This window comes from Lutra lutra, chromosome 2, assembly GCF_902655055.1.
Source record: "Lutra lutra chromosome 2, mLutLut1.2, whole genome shotgun sequence".
NCBI lineage: Eukaryota > Metazoa > Chordata > Mammalia > Carnivora > Mustelidae > Lutra > Lutra lutra.
In genome coordinates this window covers 141,091,325-141,104,026 of record NC_062279.1, presented here as the reverse complement: position 1 = coordinate 141,104,026, position 12,702 = coordinate 141,091,325, and the positions used below count along the sequence as shown (strand labels likewise).

Here is a 12,702-nt window from a genome sequence, read left to right as displayed (position 1 = left end):
ACAGTTCCGTCTGACTTTGACTAAAGCTGTAAAGAACATAAAGTAGAGGAAGGGACAGAGCACAGCAGGGGCCACACACCCCAGCTGCACTCAGGGCCAGGGCAGCAATAAGCCCCCCACCAGGCTGTCCTAAGGTCCCCCCAAAGCTGGGTAGAGCCAATCATAAGCTCTGGCCTCAGAGCAGAAGCAAAATGCTTGAATGGCATTTCCGGGAGCCCCCGGGAAGGAGCAGGCACCTTCCCCCTTCCCCTCCCTCCTGCCTGCCACCCAAAAGCAGACTGGAGCCCTGCAGCCCATGGAGACCAAGGGGATCACGGATCACAGAAAGATCGTAGGAAACACAGGCCTCAGGAACACCCCAGGGTCTTTGAACAAACCCTGCACAAAGGGCAGGAGTCGTCTTCACATAAGATGGGCTGGCTGGGTGCCAAGAAGCATGAGTTCTGGGGCAGGGAGCCCCACTCAGTCACCTGAGGGGGCCTGGCAGGTGGCCCACCATCCAGGCGGGAGTTCAGGGTCAGGCCTGCCTGGAGGCAGGACTTGAGACCTCTCCAGGGCTGGTTGCTGCCACGGAGACTCAAGAACCCCAAGCTGGAGGTAACCTGAAGGCAGAAGACTAGCCGGGAGAAGCAAGAGAATGGCAGCAGGGGGTCCAAGTGAAGGAGGCAACGGCCCAGCACCTGGCCCCTTAGCAGCGTCAAATGGACTGTGACCTTGACAAACACATTTTCAAGGAATGTCAGGGGCCAGACTTCTGACTTGAACCAGGGAGATACACGGGAGGGGGCAGGAATAGGAGACAGTGGCTGGAGGAGGACCTGGGGCCATCAGAGCCAGGTGCTGATGGAACCCACTGAAAAGGGGAAACTGAGTTGGGAGGGAAGAGATACGTGTGCTGGAGCCGCATGCAAAAAGAGGCGGGCTCCAGGCACAGATGACCACTGCGGGGGTAGCCCCCCACAAGGGAGGGCAGACGCAAGGAGGGCAGCAGCTGTCACGAGTGGAAAGTGGGTGAGGAGGCCAAGCTGGGGCCATGTGGGCTAGGAGGAGCAGGAAGCAGGGCTGTGCAGTACTTGTGTTCATAGATGGGGGTGGGGGAGGACGGGTCAGTGAGGCCATTAGCACAGCTCGGGGGGGTTTTCTCCATCAGCCACATTCAGCTCAATAGCTGGGTTGTTAAACTAAGAATACCTCTTTTCAATCACTTAGTTGTTACTGAAACAGTGAATAAATCTTTTTTCAGAAAGCTTTCAAACAAATAGCCCCCAGGGATACAGATTCTAAAACATCGTACACCTAGAAAGACCAGAGGCGCACTGAGCTCTGCCATGTCTTGGTCCGCACCAGGCAGGGCACAAGCAGCACACAGTGGCCAGCCTCCTCCCAGCTTGCCCCTCCCGCCCCTGCACTTGCGGTCCATGGCCAGGCCCAGGCTCTCAGGGCCCCACTGTCAAGACCTGTGTGTGGCTCCCGGAACACCTGAGCCCTACAGTTCTGACAGGTCTGTGTGCCAGTGGTGCTAGGGTCAGCCAAGACCTCGACAAAGCCCCAAAGCGCAAGCGCCCTGGCTGCCCACTGAAGACCACCCTCCCGACCCCCTGGGGGCCCCCAGCCTCCCCCAGCCCCATACAGGCCTGACTCTACCTGTTCAAGGTTGGAGATATTTGAGATTACTTGTTTAATGCCTCCCCCTTGCCAAGCCCTATCTTTTTCTCTGTGACACCCCAGTGTCCCCAGCTGTGCCCACTGAGCACACAGAGGTTCTTCAAGCAAGGAGCACAAGCCAAAGGAGCACGAGGCCTTTGGAGTGTGGCACCTCAGCTCTGGGGTGCCTCGCGGTGGCTCTGGGAGGGAGAAGCACCAGCAAGCCCCACCTGCAGACTTCACGCTAGCGTCTGTCGCATGGCTGCCCCTTGGCCACTGCTGAAGCTGCTTGCCTGGGCGGGGGCTCGAACTGGCTCCAGCCTACCCCACTGCTACAGAGAGTGGGGCACTGGAAGCCCTTCCTTTCCCAGAGTGAAGCTTGTTTAGATTACCACGAAGAGCCTGCACCCACCCGGGCACCCACCCTGACATGGAGCAGCCCCTGTCCCCAAAGGCCCACCCACCCCAACATCTTGTCTGTGGTCCAGGATCTGAGCAGCAGCACAAGAGACAAGAGTAGAAGGTCAGGAGGATGCAAAGGGGAATAGGAAAGCATTTCAACTGTGCTTTGGCTTTGGTAGGGTCCTGGAAGACAAAGGCAGTCTGAGGCCCCTCGGGGTAGGAGCAGACTGAGCTCTGGAGGTCTGACAAAGTTGGAGCCTGAGAAGAGGAAGGACATCACACTCAGAAGCCTGGAGCCAGAGAGAGAGGTGGTGTCATTCACGGGATACAACCACCTCTGAGAGAGGGAACGGCTCACTCTGTAAACCACAAGATCTAAAGTAAAAAGGAATCAGGACCCAGGCTACTGCCTCCTTCCTGGACTCAGCATGTTAGGATTTTGTCCCTTCAGACCACATGCTCATGCTTACCACTGTTTCTCAAACTTGAGAACATATGATCCCCTACATCCGGCCAAGACCAAGCTGGAAAAGCTGTAACTTTAGGCATATAATTTGCACCCAGACTTTCTACAACAGGCACAAACCCCGGCTTTGAAATTGCAGACCATGGGGCGCCTGGGTGGCTCAGTGGGTTAAAGCCTCTGCTTTCGGCTCAGGTCATGATCCCAGGGTCCTGGGATCGAGCCCCGCATCGGGCTCTCTGCTCAGCGGGGAGCCTGCTTCCTCCTCTCTCTCTGCCTGCCTCTCTGCTTGCTTGTGATCTCTGTCTGTCAAATAAATAAAATCTTTAAAAAAAAAAAATTGCAGACCAGTATTTGGTCAACAAGACTGTCACCAAATTAAAAGCAGAACATTCCAACAGTCCCGTAGAGAATTGAGAGACATAGGAGAATACGCCCAGAGACCCTGCTAGGAACAATGCCCCATGCTCCCCTTCCTCCAGCCTGTCACGAGTGAAGAAGAGACGGCAGCTGGGAGGGGGACATAGCTGGGTCAGGCTGGGAGGACCAAGAATAAGAGGCCCCGGGGAGAGCATGGAGAGAGGCACAGGTGAGACTCAAGGTGAGGAGTTGGGGGAGGGAGGGTCCAGAGCCAGGTCTCCCAGGGACCAACGCCAGACCCTCTCTCCTGGGCTGTGAAGACCCCCACCTGATTTGGGCAGTGGCAAAGAAGGTCTCTAAGATATTATTTTACTTCAACTCTCTGAGGGGAAAAAAACAGAAGTCAAGACTCCAAAATACAAACAGGATGGTTAGCAGAATAATTTGAAAAACATGTTATTTTGATAAGAAAATTTTTTTTAAGATTCTATTTATTTATCTGAGAAAGAGAGAGAGAGAACACAAGCAGGGAGCAGGAGAGGGAAAAGCAGACTCCCAGAGTTTGCTTCTGGGAGCAGGGAGCCCAACATGGGGCTCGATCCTAGGACCCCTGGATCATGACCTGAGCTGAAGGCAGATGCTTCATCAACTGAGCCACCCAGGCGCACCCAGAGAACACTTTTTTTTTTTTAAATTTTATTTATTTATTTGACAGACAGAGATCACAAGGCAGAGAGACAGGCAGAAGAGAGAGGCACAGAGAGAGAGGAAGGGAAGCAGGCTCCCGGCCAAGCAGAGAGCCCGATGTGGGGCTCCATCCCAGGACCCTGGGATCATGACCTGAGCCGAAGGCAGAGGCTTTAACCCACTGAGCCACCCAGGCGCCCCTCAGAGAACACTTTTAAAAGCATAATTAAAAGAGGGCTTCCAGTTCCAGGTGCTCACAGGTAAAGACTCACAGCTAGGCTTGAAACACAAACGTGTTTTCCACAAACCCCACTCTCCCTGCTGTTCTAAAAACATAAAAAACAAGTTCCCCAAAGCAAAATCCAGTCCAGTGGTTCTTACCAGGGCGATTCTGCCCTCCAGGGGACATGTGGCAATGTCTGGAGACACTCTGGGGATGAGCAGAAGCCAGGGGTGCTGGTACACATCCTACAATGCACATCCCCCACTACAAGGACTCATGTGGCCCAAAAGCCCACACCAGCCCATCCCACCCCAGGACTGTGGGCTCAGGGAGCAGAGGGCATCCAGCTCAACCCATGCAGGGCGGTTACGTCACGCCTGTGCCATTCTCTTCCCGCTGTGCCAGGAGGTAAGAACTGTGCCACAGGGACCCAGGAGCCCGCCACCAGCCCTGGGGCTGTGAGGAACCTGCCTGGATTTGCCTCCATCGTGTCCAAGGAGGCACTGCCTGTCAGGAAAGCAATGAGAACTTGGCTCCCATTACCCTGCAGGAGAGCATGCCCTTGAAGCCCAGAAGCATAGCACACCCTGTAGAACTCCAGCTCTCAGCCCTCACTCCCCGCTTCACGCTGTCTGCACAGTGCTCCAGGCGGAGGCTCGTGCATCTGGACCGTGCTCAAGACTGTGACCAGCATAGCTTCCAAGTGTCCTGGGGATTCCGTATTAACTTAGGCTCCTATATCAAGGGACCCTTGTTTCCCAGGGAAACTTCCTCCTTATCCACTAGAAATCACTCCTGAAAACATCTAGAAAAAATGTCAACTGTCAACAATGACACATGTTGATGGATTACAGATGATCGAGACAACCTATGAGGGAAAATGATGGAAGTAGCCTCCCCGATTTCAAAAATTCATTTAAATCATTCTAAAGCAGAAGTAAAACTCCTTTTAACCACACAAGCTCACTTGACACTGTAGTATCTCTTTACCTGTATAAGTAACTGCAGGATTATTTTTAATCAAAGGCTACTTAATAACTCTAGAAATCAACCACAGTCAGGATTATGAAACCACGGAAGAGAACTTGGAGGGGAAATCTCTTCCTGTCTGTTGTTGCCTACACTCACCAGCTAGTCCCAAACTGCCACAGTTTTGTCAGTTCCAGTGCCAGGCCTGGGGGTAGGCTGAGTGAGACAATAGGCCAGAAATGAGCGGCTCCCCCACGAAAGCCTCATATTTTCATGTAGTGTGGGGGGTGTGTGTGTAAAAATCAACCCAAATGATGTCTCCTTGGGGGCCGTGGGTGGCATGATGTCATGGCTTCTCCGAGCCACAGGGTCTTCAAGGAGTTGAATACAAGAACACCTACCACCTAATTCTGAAAGGGCCTAGACAACAGGCATCTGGTGCAGTCGCCAAAGTTCCCCTGCCCTTCCTGATCAAACAAGGTGCAGACAAACAGCACTGCTCCACCACTAGTCAATGAAAAGCAACAAAGCCTTGTTTCTGCTTTCCAGCGAGGACTGCACAGGGCAGTCTGACTTGAGTAGTGACGACGCGCAGCAGAGTCCCCTGATTCACCTGGGGTGGCTCTGGTGCTTTCATTACCTACGTGTGATAGGAGTCAGCAAACTCAGAGCAGGCGCGTCCCCTACCTGGGGTCTCCCTGACAGTGATGAACACAGTGGGGCAGTATTCAAACCCACCACCACCTGCCACCACTGAGGTGGATGGGGACTCAGGGGTCTCCCAGGAGGAGAGAAAAGCTACCTGGCCTCTCGGAACGGGTCCAGAATCACAAATGCCCAACCACAGTTCTCCTGGAATGTTATGACCTTGATCTCCTAAGAAATTCGTTTCCAGATGCTTTGTTCTCATCGCCATCAAATACTCTGCTAACTAGGTAGGCAGCAAGTGTGGCCCCTTGTACTAGAGACACAGACTTCATGCTCAGGGAAGGCGACTTGGGTAAGTAGCCATCCAAGGTCACCGAACTGGGAACCTAGTGGCAAGGGCTGTATTTCAGGTTTGGTGACGCCCCACAAGATGGGTTCCCATTAGGTCGTTAGGTCTCTCTTTACAGGTTCCCTAATTAGAGACTGGAAGTCAACACACCAACACCTCCTGATATTAGGACAGCTGGATACCAACCATCAGGCACTCTTTCCGGGCGCCCGCGACCCCACACCCTGCAAACCCCGGCCTCCATCCCAGCCCCCAAAACCACAAGCCTGCCTACCGCAAAATGTCACTGGGGCAGTTCACGTTTGTTTCCCCTCCCCCCCCCCCTTTTTTTTTCTTTTGGACGAAGGGGCTACAATCGGGCTCCGGAGGGCGAAGCGGGGCGCCAGACACGCGCTCCACGCCCTGCCACGAAGTCGAAGGTAGGGCCGGCAATGGACGGCCCCACACCACACCCGCCCGGCCTGAAGGACCCCAGATCCCGGAAAGCCTGGCCCCCAGACCCCGCCGCCGTCGGGAAGCCCAGGGGGTCGGCCTCGCAGACCCCCAGGCCCCGGGGAGGCCGGCCCTACACACCCCCAGATCTCGGAGAACCCGGCGCTGTAGACCCCCAGACCTTGGGAAGCGCGGGCCTCCCGACTCCCAGACCCCAGGGCACCCGGGAACCTGCGGCACGGAGCCCCCCGGATCCCGGAAGCCCGACCCCGCAGAACCCCCCCCCCGGACCCCGCCCGGTGCCCCAGGCCGCGCCCCGGCCCCCACCCTGCCCCTCCTCCCTCCCCTCCGACCCCCCGCGGTCCGCGGGCACCAGCCAAGCGCGGTCGCTAGCCCGGCCCGCAGACCCCACCTTGAGGGTCGGGTACTCCTGCACCTTCAGGGTCATGGAGAGCTGAGCAGCTGACTCCTGCACCGCCATCTTGAATCGGCCAAAACATTAGCGGGTGGGGGAAGCGCCGCGCGCGGCACGCCGGGTAGTGACGTAGCGCCCTCCGGCGGGGCGGGGCGGGCTGGGGCGGGCCGACGCGTCTGCTCCAATCGCGTCCGCCCACCAGAAGTGGCGGCGGAAGAAGGCGCGGCCGCGGCTTGTGCGCGGAGAGGCATCCGGCCGGACCAATCATCTCTGGCCGTTCTCTCGTTCAGCCAATCAACGGGAAGCCCGGCTCGGCGGCTCCCCCTGGAACCAGCGGCCGGGAAGGGCAGGCTCTGCGCCGGGCTGCTCCAGCCAGTCTCGGCGTCTGTGGGCGGAAGGTCCCGAGCGTCCGTCGGAGCTGGGAGGCTGAGCACGGAGAGGCACGGAGCTGCGTGCCGCATGGATTTACCCCCTTACGGACGGGGTGGCCGCTGCCCCGTCGGAGAAGGAAAGGCGGACTTGGTACTACCGAATGTCCGGAAAGCGCCCCAAGTGTGCCCTCCCCACCAGGGGCACGTGGCCCGGTGTCCATCGTGGCGCTCCAGTTCCTTGCCAACCACTTCACGATCCAGCCTTTCCAAATAACCCTCTTACTCCCCTTTTAAAACAGAAATGAAATTAGGTTTCATCAATTAGGAGAAGACTTTCAAGTTAAACCGTTTCTCGTCTTTCTCACTCATTCCCAAAACAATTATTTAAAACTGAAGCTTAGTGTAAAACACCAAAGACTATACAAGGCAGGACCGCTATTGTGGAAGGGGGAACCGCCAGGACCCTCTGCCCCCACCTCTGCCCAGCCCATATGCCATGCAGGTGAGGAGAGAAGCACACTGGGGTGGGAGGCAGCTTCCTGTCCTGGATCCAGCCGAAGTCCTTGTACTGGTTGCATCAGCATGAGTGAATTCATCAGGATCATCAGAAAGTGCTTACAGCTCAGTACTAATCACGCTTTCTCCCAGTTGGTGAATAGATGCGACAGGTCCACCCCGATGAAGTGTGAAAGTGAGAAGGAGGAAGACAGATTCCTGTGTGTGGTGTATGCCTCTAAGGAGACATTGGGAATGAAATTGATGTAAGACTAGGGGCACCTGGCTGGCTCAGTCCGTTAAATGTGGGACTCTAGATTTTGGGCTCAGGTCATGATCTCAGGATTGTTAGATGGAGCTCTGCCTGAGGCTCAATCAGGGAGTCTTAATGGGATTCTCTCTTTCCCTCTGCCTCTGCCCCAACTTGCACAAAAGTGCACACACACTCTCTCTCTGAAATAAATCCTTTAAAAAAAAATTGGTGTAAGACTAGAAAAATGCAGCATTCTGTGGGAGAAGATATTTGTAAATGTCTTATCAAATAAAGGGCTAGTATCCAAAATCTATAAAGAACTTATCAAACTCAACACCAAAGAACAAATAATCCAGTTAAGAAATGGGCAGAAGACACGAACAAACATTTCTCCAAAGAAGACACACAAATGGCCAACAGACACATGAAAATATGCTCAACATCGATCAGCATCAGGGAGATACAAATCAAAAGCACAGTGAGATACCACCTCACACCAGTCAGAATGGCTAAATTAACAAGTCAAGAAATAACAAATGTTGGCAAAGATGTGGAGAAAGGGGAACCCTCTTACAGTGCTGGTGGGAATGCAAACCGATACAGCCACTCTGGAAAATAGTGTGGAGGTTCCTTAAAAAGTTAAAAATAGACCTATCCTATGACCCAGCAATCGCACTACTGGGTATTTGCCCCAAAGATACAAATGTAGTGATCTGAAGGGGCACGTTCACCCAAATGTTTATAGCAGCAATGTCCACAATGGCCAAACTATGGAAAGTGCCCAGATGTCCATCAACAGATGAACAGATAAAGAAGATGTGGTATATAAATATACATAAAGACAATGGAATATTACTCAGCCATCAAAAATGAAACACGGTGGGGCGCCTGGGTGGCTCAGTGGGTTAAGCCGCTGCCTTCGGCTCAGGTCATGATCCCAGGTCCTGGGTTCGAGCCCCACATCGGGCTTTCTGCTCAGCAGGGAGCCTGCTTCCTCCTCTCTCTCTGCCTGCCTCTCTGCTTACTTGTGATTTCTCTCCGTCAAATAAATAAATAAAAAAATCTTTAAAAAAAAAAAAATGAAACACGGATGGAACTAGAGGGTATTATGCTAAGTGATATAAGACAATTATCATATGATTTCATTCATATGTGGAATTTAAGAAACAAAACAGAGGTGGATGGGGAAGAGAGGGAAAAATAAAATGATGAAATCAAAGAGGGAGAACCATAAGAGACTCTTAATCATAGGGAACAAACTGAGGGTTGCTGGAGGGGAGGGGGCTAGGGAAATGAGGTGACGGAGTGATGAACATTAAAGAGGGCACGTGATATAATGAGCACTGGGTGTTACATGCAACTGATGAATCACTGAACTCTACCTTTGATACTAGTAATACACTATATGTTAATTAATTGGATTAAAATAAAATAATTTTTTAAAATAAAATAAAATTTTTAAAAAGACTTAAGAGAATACTGAACAGTAGTGAGCTTATTGGGAAATACAAAGGCAGTAATTTGAAGCAAAAAGAAAAAAGAAAAAAAAAGTGCACCATCTTAGCATTTTTTAAACCCTTAGCAAGGATAAAAAGGGATGCTACCAACTATGATTGATCCCAAATCACAGTTCATCAGAATAGTGGTGTTCCTGTCTAGTTTAACAAGTTGTTTTTGTATTTCAAGGAGAAAAACTGAACTTGAAATTAGCACATGCAGCTTTGGAGAACTGTATTATTTAACCTAGTTGTCTTGTTTTCAATTTTCAGGAGTTTAAAAACTAAAGTACTGTGGAAATTGAAACCAAGTGTGGTTTAGAACGGAGTCTGGTGGCGGGCAGGGGAACTCCTGCCCTACACTCCAAGTCAATGGGGGACCCAACAGGAAGACACACAACTTACACCTGCTATTACCTTAGCTACCACTTTACTATCCCAGCAGGAGGAAGGTTGGTTTCCTCCTCCTCCAGTAACAGCCCAGCCAATGAGGGACTGCCACACCCCAGCCAAGGAGAGAGAGTCACAGCCCAGCCAATGAGAGATTGCCACAGCCCAGCCAATGAGACACTGCCACTACACTTAAACTCCCAGTATACATCAGTGGACTTACCGTTTACAACAGCCCTCCCAGCTCATCTTTCCTCTGTAAATGGGCCTCCTCTGCCTTATTGTCTTGACTTGCCTATGGTTTTGCCCTGGGTTGTTGGCTCTGCACTGCAGTCCTCTGCTATTCCTGAGAAAACCCAGTTTTATAGGGAAAATAGCAAGAAAAATTGTCCTTTAAAAAAAAAAAGATTTTTATCTATTTATTTGACAGACAGAGATCACAAGTAGGCAGAGAGCCAGGCAAGGGGTGGGGCAGCAGGCTCCTTGCTGAGCAGGAAGCCTGATGCAGGGCTCGATCCCAGCACCCTGGGATCGTGACTGTAAGGGCCTATTCAGCCAGAGCGGTCCCACCCCGGTTGAACAGCCATTTTGTTGTTTATGCAGTAAAACTTAAATTGACCCTGCCCCCCCAGGGGAACTTACTTAAAAGCAAGTCCGGGAAACCAGTCCCAGGTAACAAAGCCCAAATACAAGGGTGGGTCAGGTCAGGTGGAGATAACAGCCCGAATGAAGAGATGAGTTGGGTCAGGTGGAGACATCCAATCAGTAAAGCGCGCATACTGTCTCCCTAGCTACCAAGGAGTGTGGGTCCTGCCTTTTGGGCGCCAATTCTGACTAAGGTGATAGGCTAGTTCAAATAGCTACTATGGGGGTGAATTGTAATTCAATTGGCCACCCGTGTGTGACCTAGCATAACTGTGCAGTTTTCTCTGTATGTTACAATTTCATTCGCCACCTGTGTGTGGCCAGGCCCAACCACATGGTCTTTGCTCTATAAAAGTTAGTCTGTAAGGCATGGAGGGGTTGCCCTCTCTGCAAGAGACGGCCCTGGCCGGTCAGTTTTATTCTCGATGCTTGGCACAAAATAAAGCTTTGCTTGACCTTCACTTTGTATCAGTCTCGCACCTTTCACCATGGACCCAACAATGACCTGAGCCGAAGGGAGAGGCTTCTACCCACTGAGCCACCCAGGCACCCCCAAATTGTTCTATTTTTAAGGTTAATACATTGCCTTCTAAGTTGTTGATAAATCCTCATTATCTCTATGCTCTTTCCCAAAAGAAAATGCCATTTGATCATTCCAAGAGACAGTAAGTCTCCTCTAGAGTAACAGAACCCGCCAAGTTTTGAGATATATTCCACAAACAACACTGTGTGTAAATTTAAGGTATACAATGTATTGATTTGATACATTTCCGTTACAACATAATTGCTATCATAGAGTTGGGCATGCAGCCATGGGTCACAAACTGTCACTTCTTCTAGTGTTGAGAACAATTCAGTTCTGATCACTGAGCAAGTTTAATGCTCAATACATTTTTGTTGTCTATAATCACTGTACTGTGTACTAGGTCTCTGGGACTAAGTGGCTTACTAGTTCCAGTAAGTACCTTTAAACTATATCTCTCCCATTCCCCCACCCTGCAAGCCCTGGTAACCATCATTTTACTTGCACTTATGATTTCAGCTTATTTAGGTTCCACATGCAAGATATATGAATCATGAAGTATTTCTCTTTGTCTGACTTACATTACTCAGCTTAATGTCCTCAAGGTCCATCCATTGTTGCAAATGGCAGAATTTCCTTTTTCTCATTGCTGAATAGTTATCCATTGTGTATATACACACCACATTTTCTTTATCCATCCATTGATAGACACAGGTTATTTCAAAACTTGACTATCGTGAATAATCCTGCCTTAAACACAGGAGTATATATGTTTCTTTGGTATCCTGTTTTCATTTCCTTTGGATGCATATCCACAAGTGGGATTGCTGAATCATATAGTAGTTCTATTTTTAACTTTTTGAGGAACCTCCATATTGTTCTCAATAGTGGTTGAACCAGTTTACATTCCCACCAACTGTGCAAAAGGCACCCTATTCCCACATCCTCACCAACACTTGTTATCTCTTGTCTTTTTCTTTTTAAATATTTTATTTATTTATTTGACAGGCAGAGATCACAAGTAGGCAGAGAGGCAGGCAGAGAGAGGGGGGGAAGTAGGATCCCTGCTGAGCAGAGAGCCCTATGTGGGGCTCAATCCCAGGACCCTGAGATCATGACCTGAACTGAAGACAGAGGCTTTAACCCACTGAGCCATGCAGGGACCCCATCTCTTGTCTTTTTGATACTTAGCTATTCCTACAGGTGTAAGGCAATATCTCATCATGCTTTTGATTTGCATTTCCCTGGTGATTAGTGATATTGAGCACCCACTCATGTACCTACTCATGTTGGTTATTTGGGTGTCTTCTTTGGAAAAATTCAGTTTTGGTCTATTTAGGTTCTCTGCCCATTTTTAAGCTGGATAGTTCGGGGGTTTTATTGTTGTTCTTGTTGTTGAGTTTATGAGTTCTTGACAGATTTTAGATATTAACCGCAAATATTTGGTTTACAATTTTTTTCCATTTTGTAGATTGTCTTTTCATTTTGTTGATGGCTTATTTTGCTGTGCAGAAGCTCTTAAGTTTGATGTAGTCTCACTTGTTGATTTTTTTCTTTTGTTGTTTGTTCTCTTGGGTGTCATAAAAAAATCATTGTCAAGACCAATATGGAGCAGTTTCTTCCCTGTTTCCTTTTAGGAACTTTAGGGTTTCAGTTCTTAAGCTTAAGACTGATGCATTTTGAGTTAATTTTTGTGAGTGGTGAGAAGGGGGTCCAATTTCATTCTTCTGTGTGTGTTTATATTGTTTTCCCAGCACCACTTGTTGAAGAGACTATCCTTTCCCTGCTGGATGTTCTTGGCTCCTTTATCAAATATTAGTTGACCACATGTGTGAGGTTTATTTCTAGGCTCTCTATTCTGTTCCATTGGTCTATGTGTCTGTTTTTATGTCAGTAATACACTTTTTTAAATTACTATAGCTTTGTAGTATAGCTTC

The 12,702-nt window shown here is 50.2% G+C and overlaps 1 protein-coding gene across 2 annotated transcripts in view; it reads right to left on the bottom strand.

The window, feature by feature from the left end:
- Nucleotides 1-6,740, bottom strand: part of MAEA (macrophage erythroblast attacher, E3 ubiquitin ligase) — a 33,078-nt gene extending 26,338 nt beyond the window's left edge. For both annotated transcript variants that reach the window (XM_047718593.1, XM_047718594.1), the window contains exon 1: nt 6,590-6,740. In XM_047718593.1, coding sequence (XP_047574549.1) covers nt 6,590-6,658 — 69 coding nt within the window. In that variant the 5' untranslated portion in view covers nt 6,659-6,740. The remainder of the gene's footprint in view (nt 1-6,589) is intronic.
- Nucleotides 6,741-12,702: the final 5,962 nt, after the last annotated feature.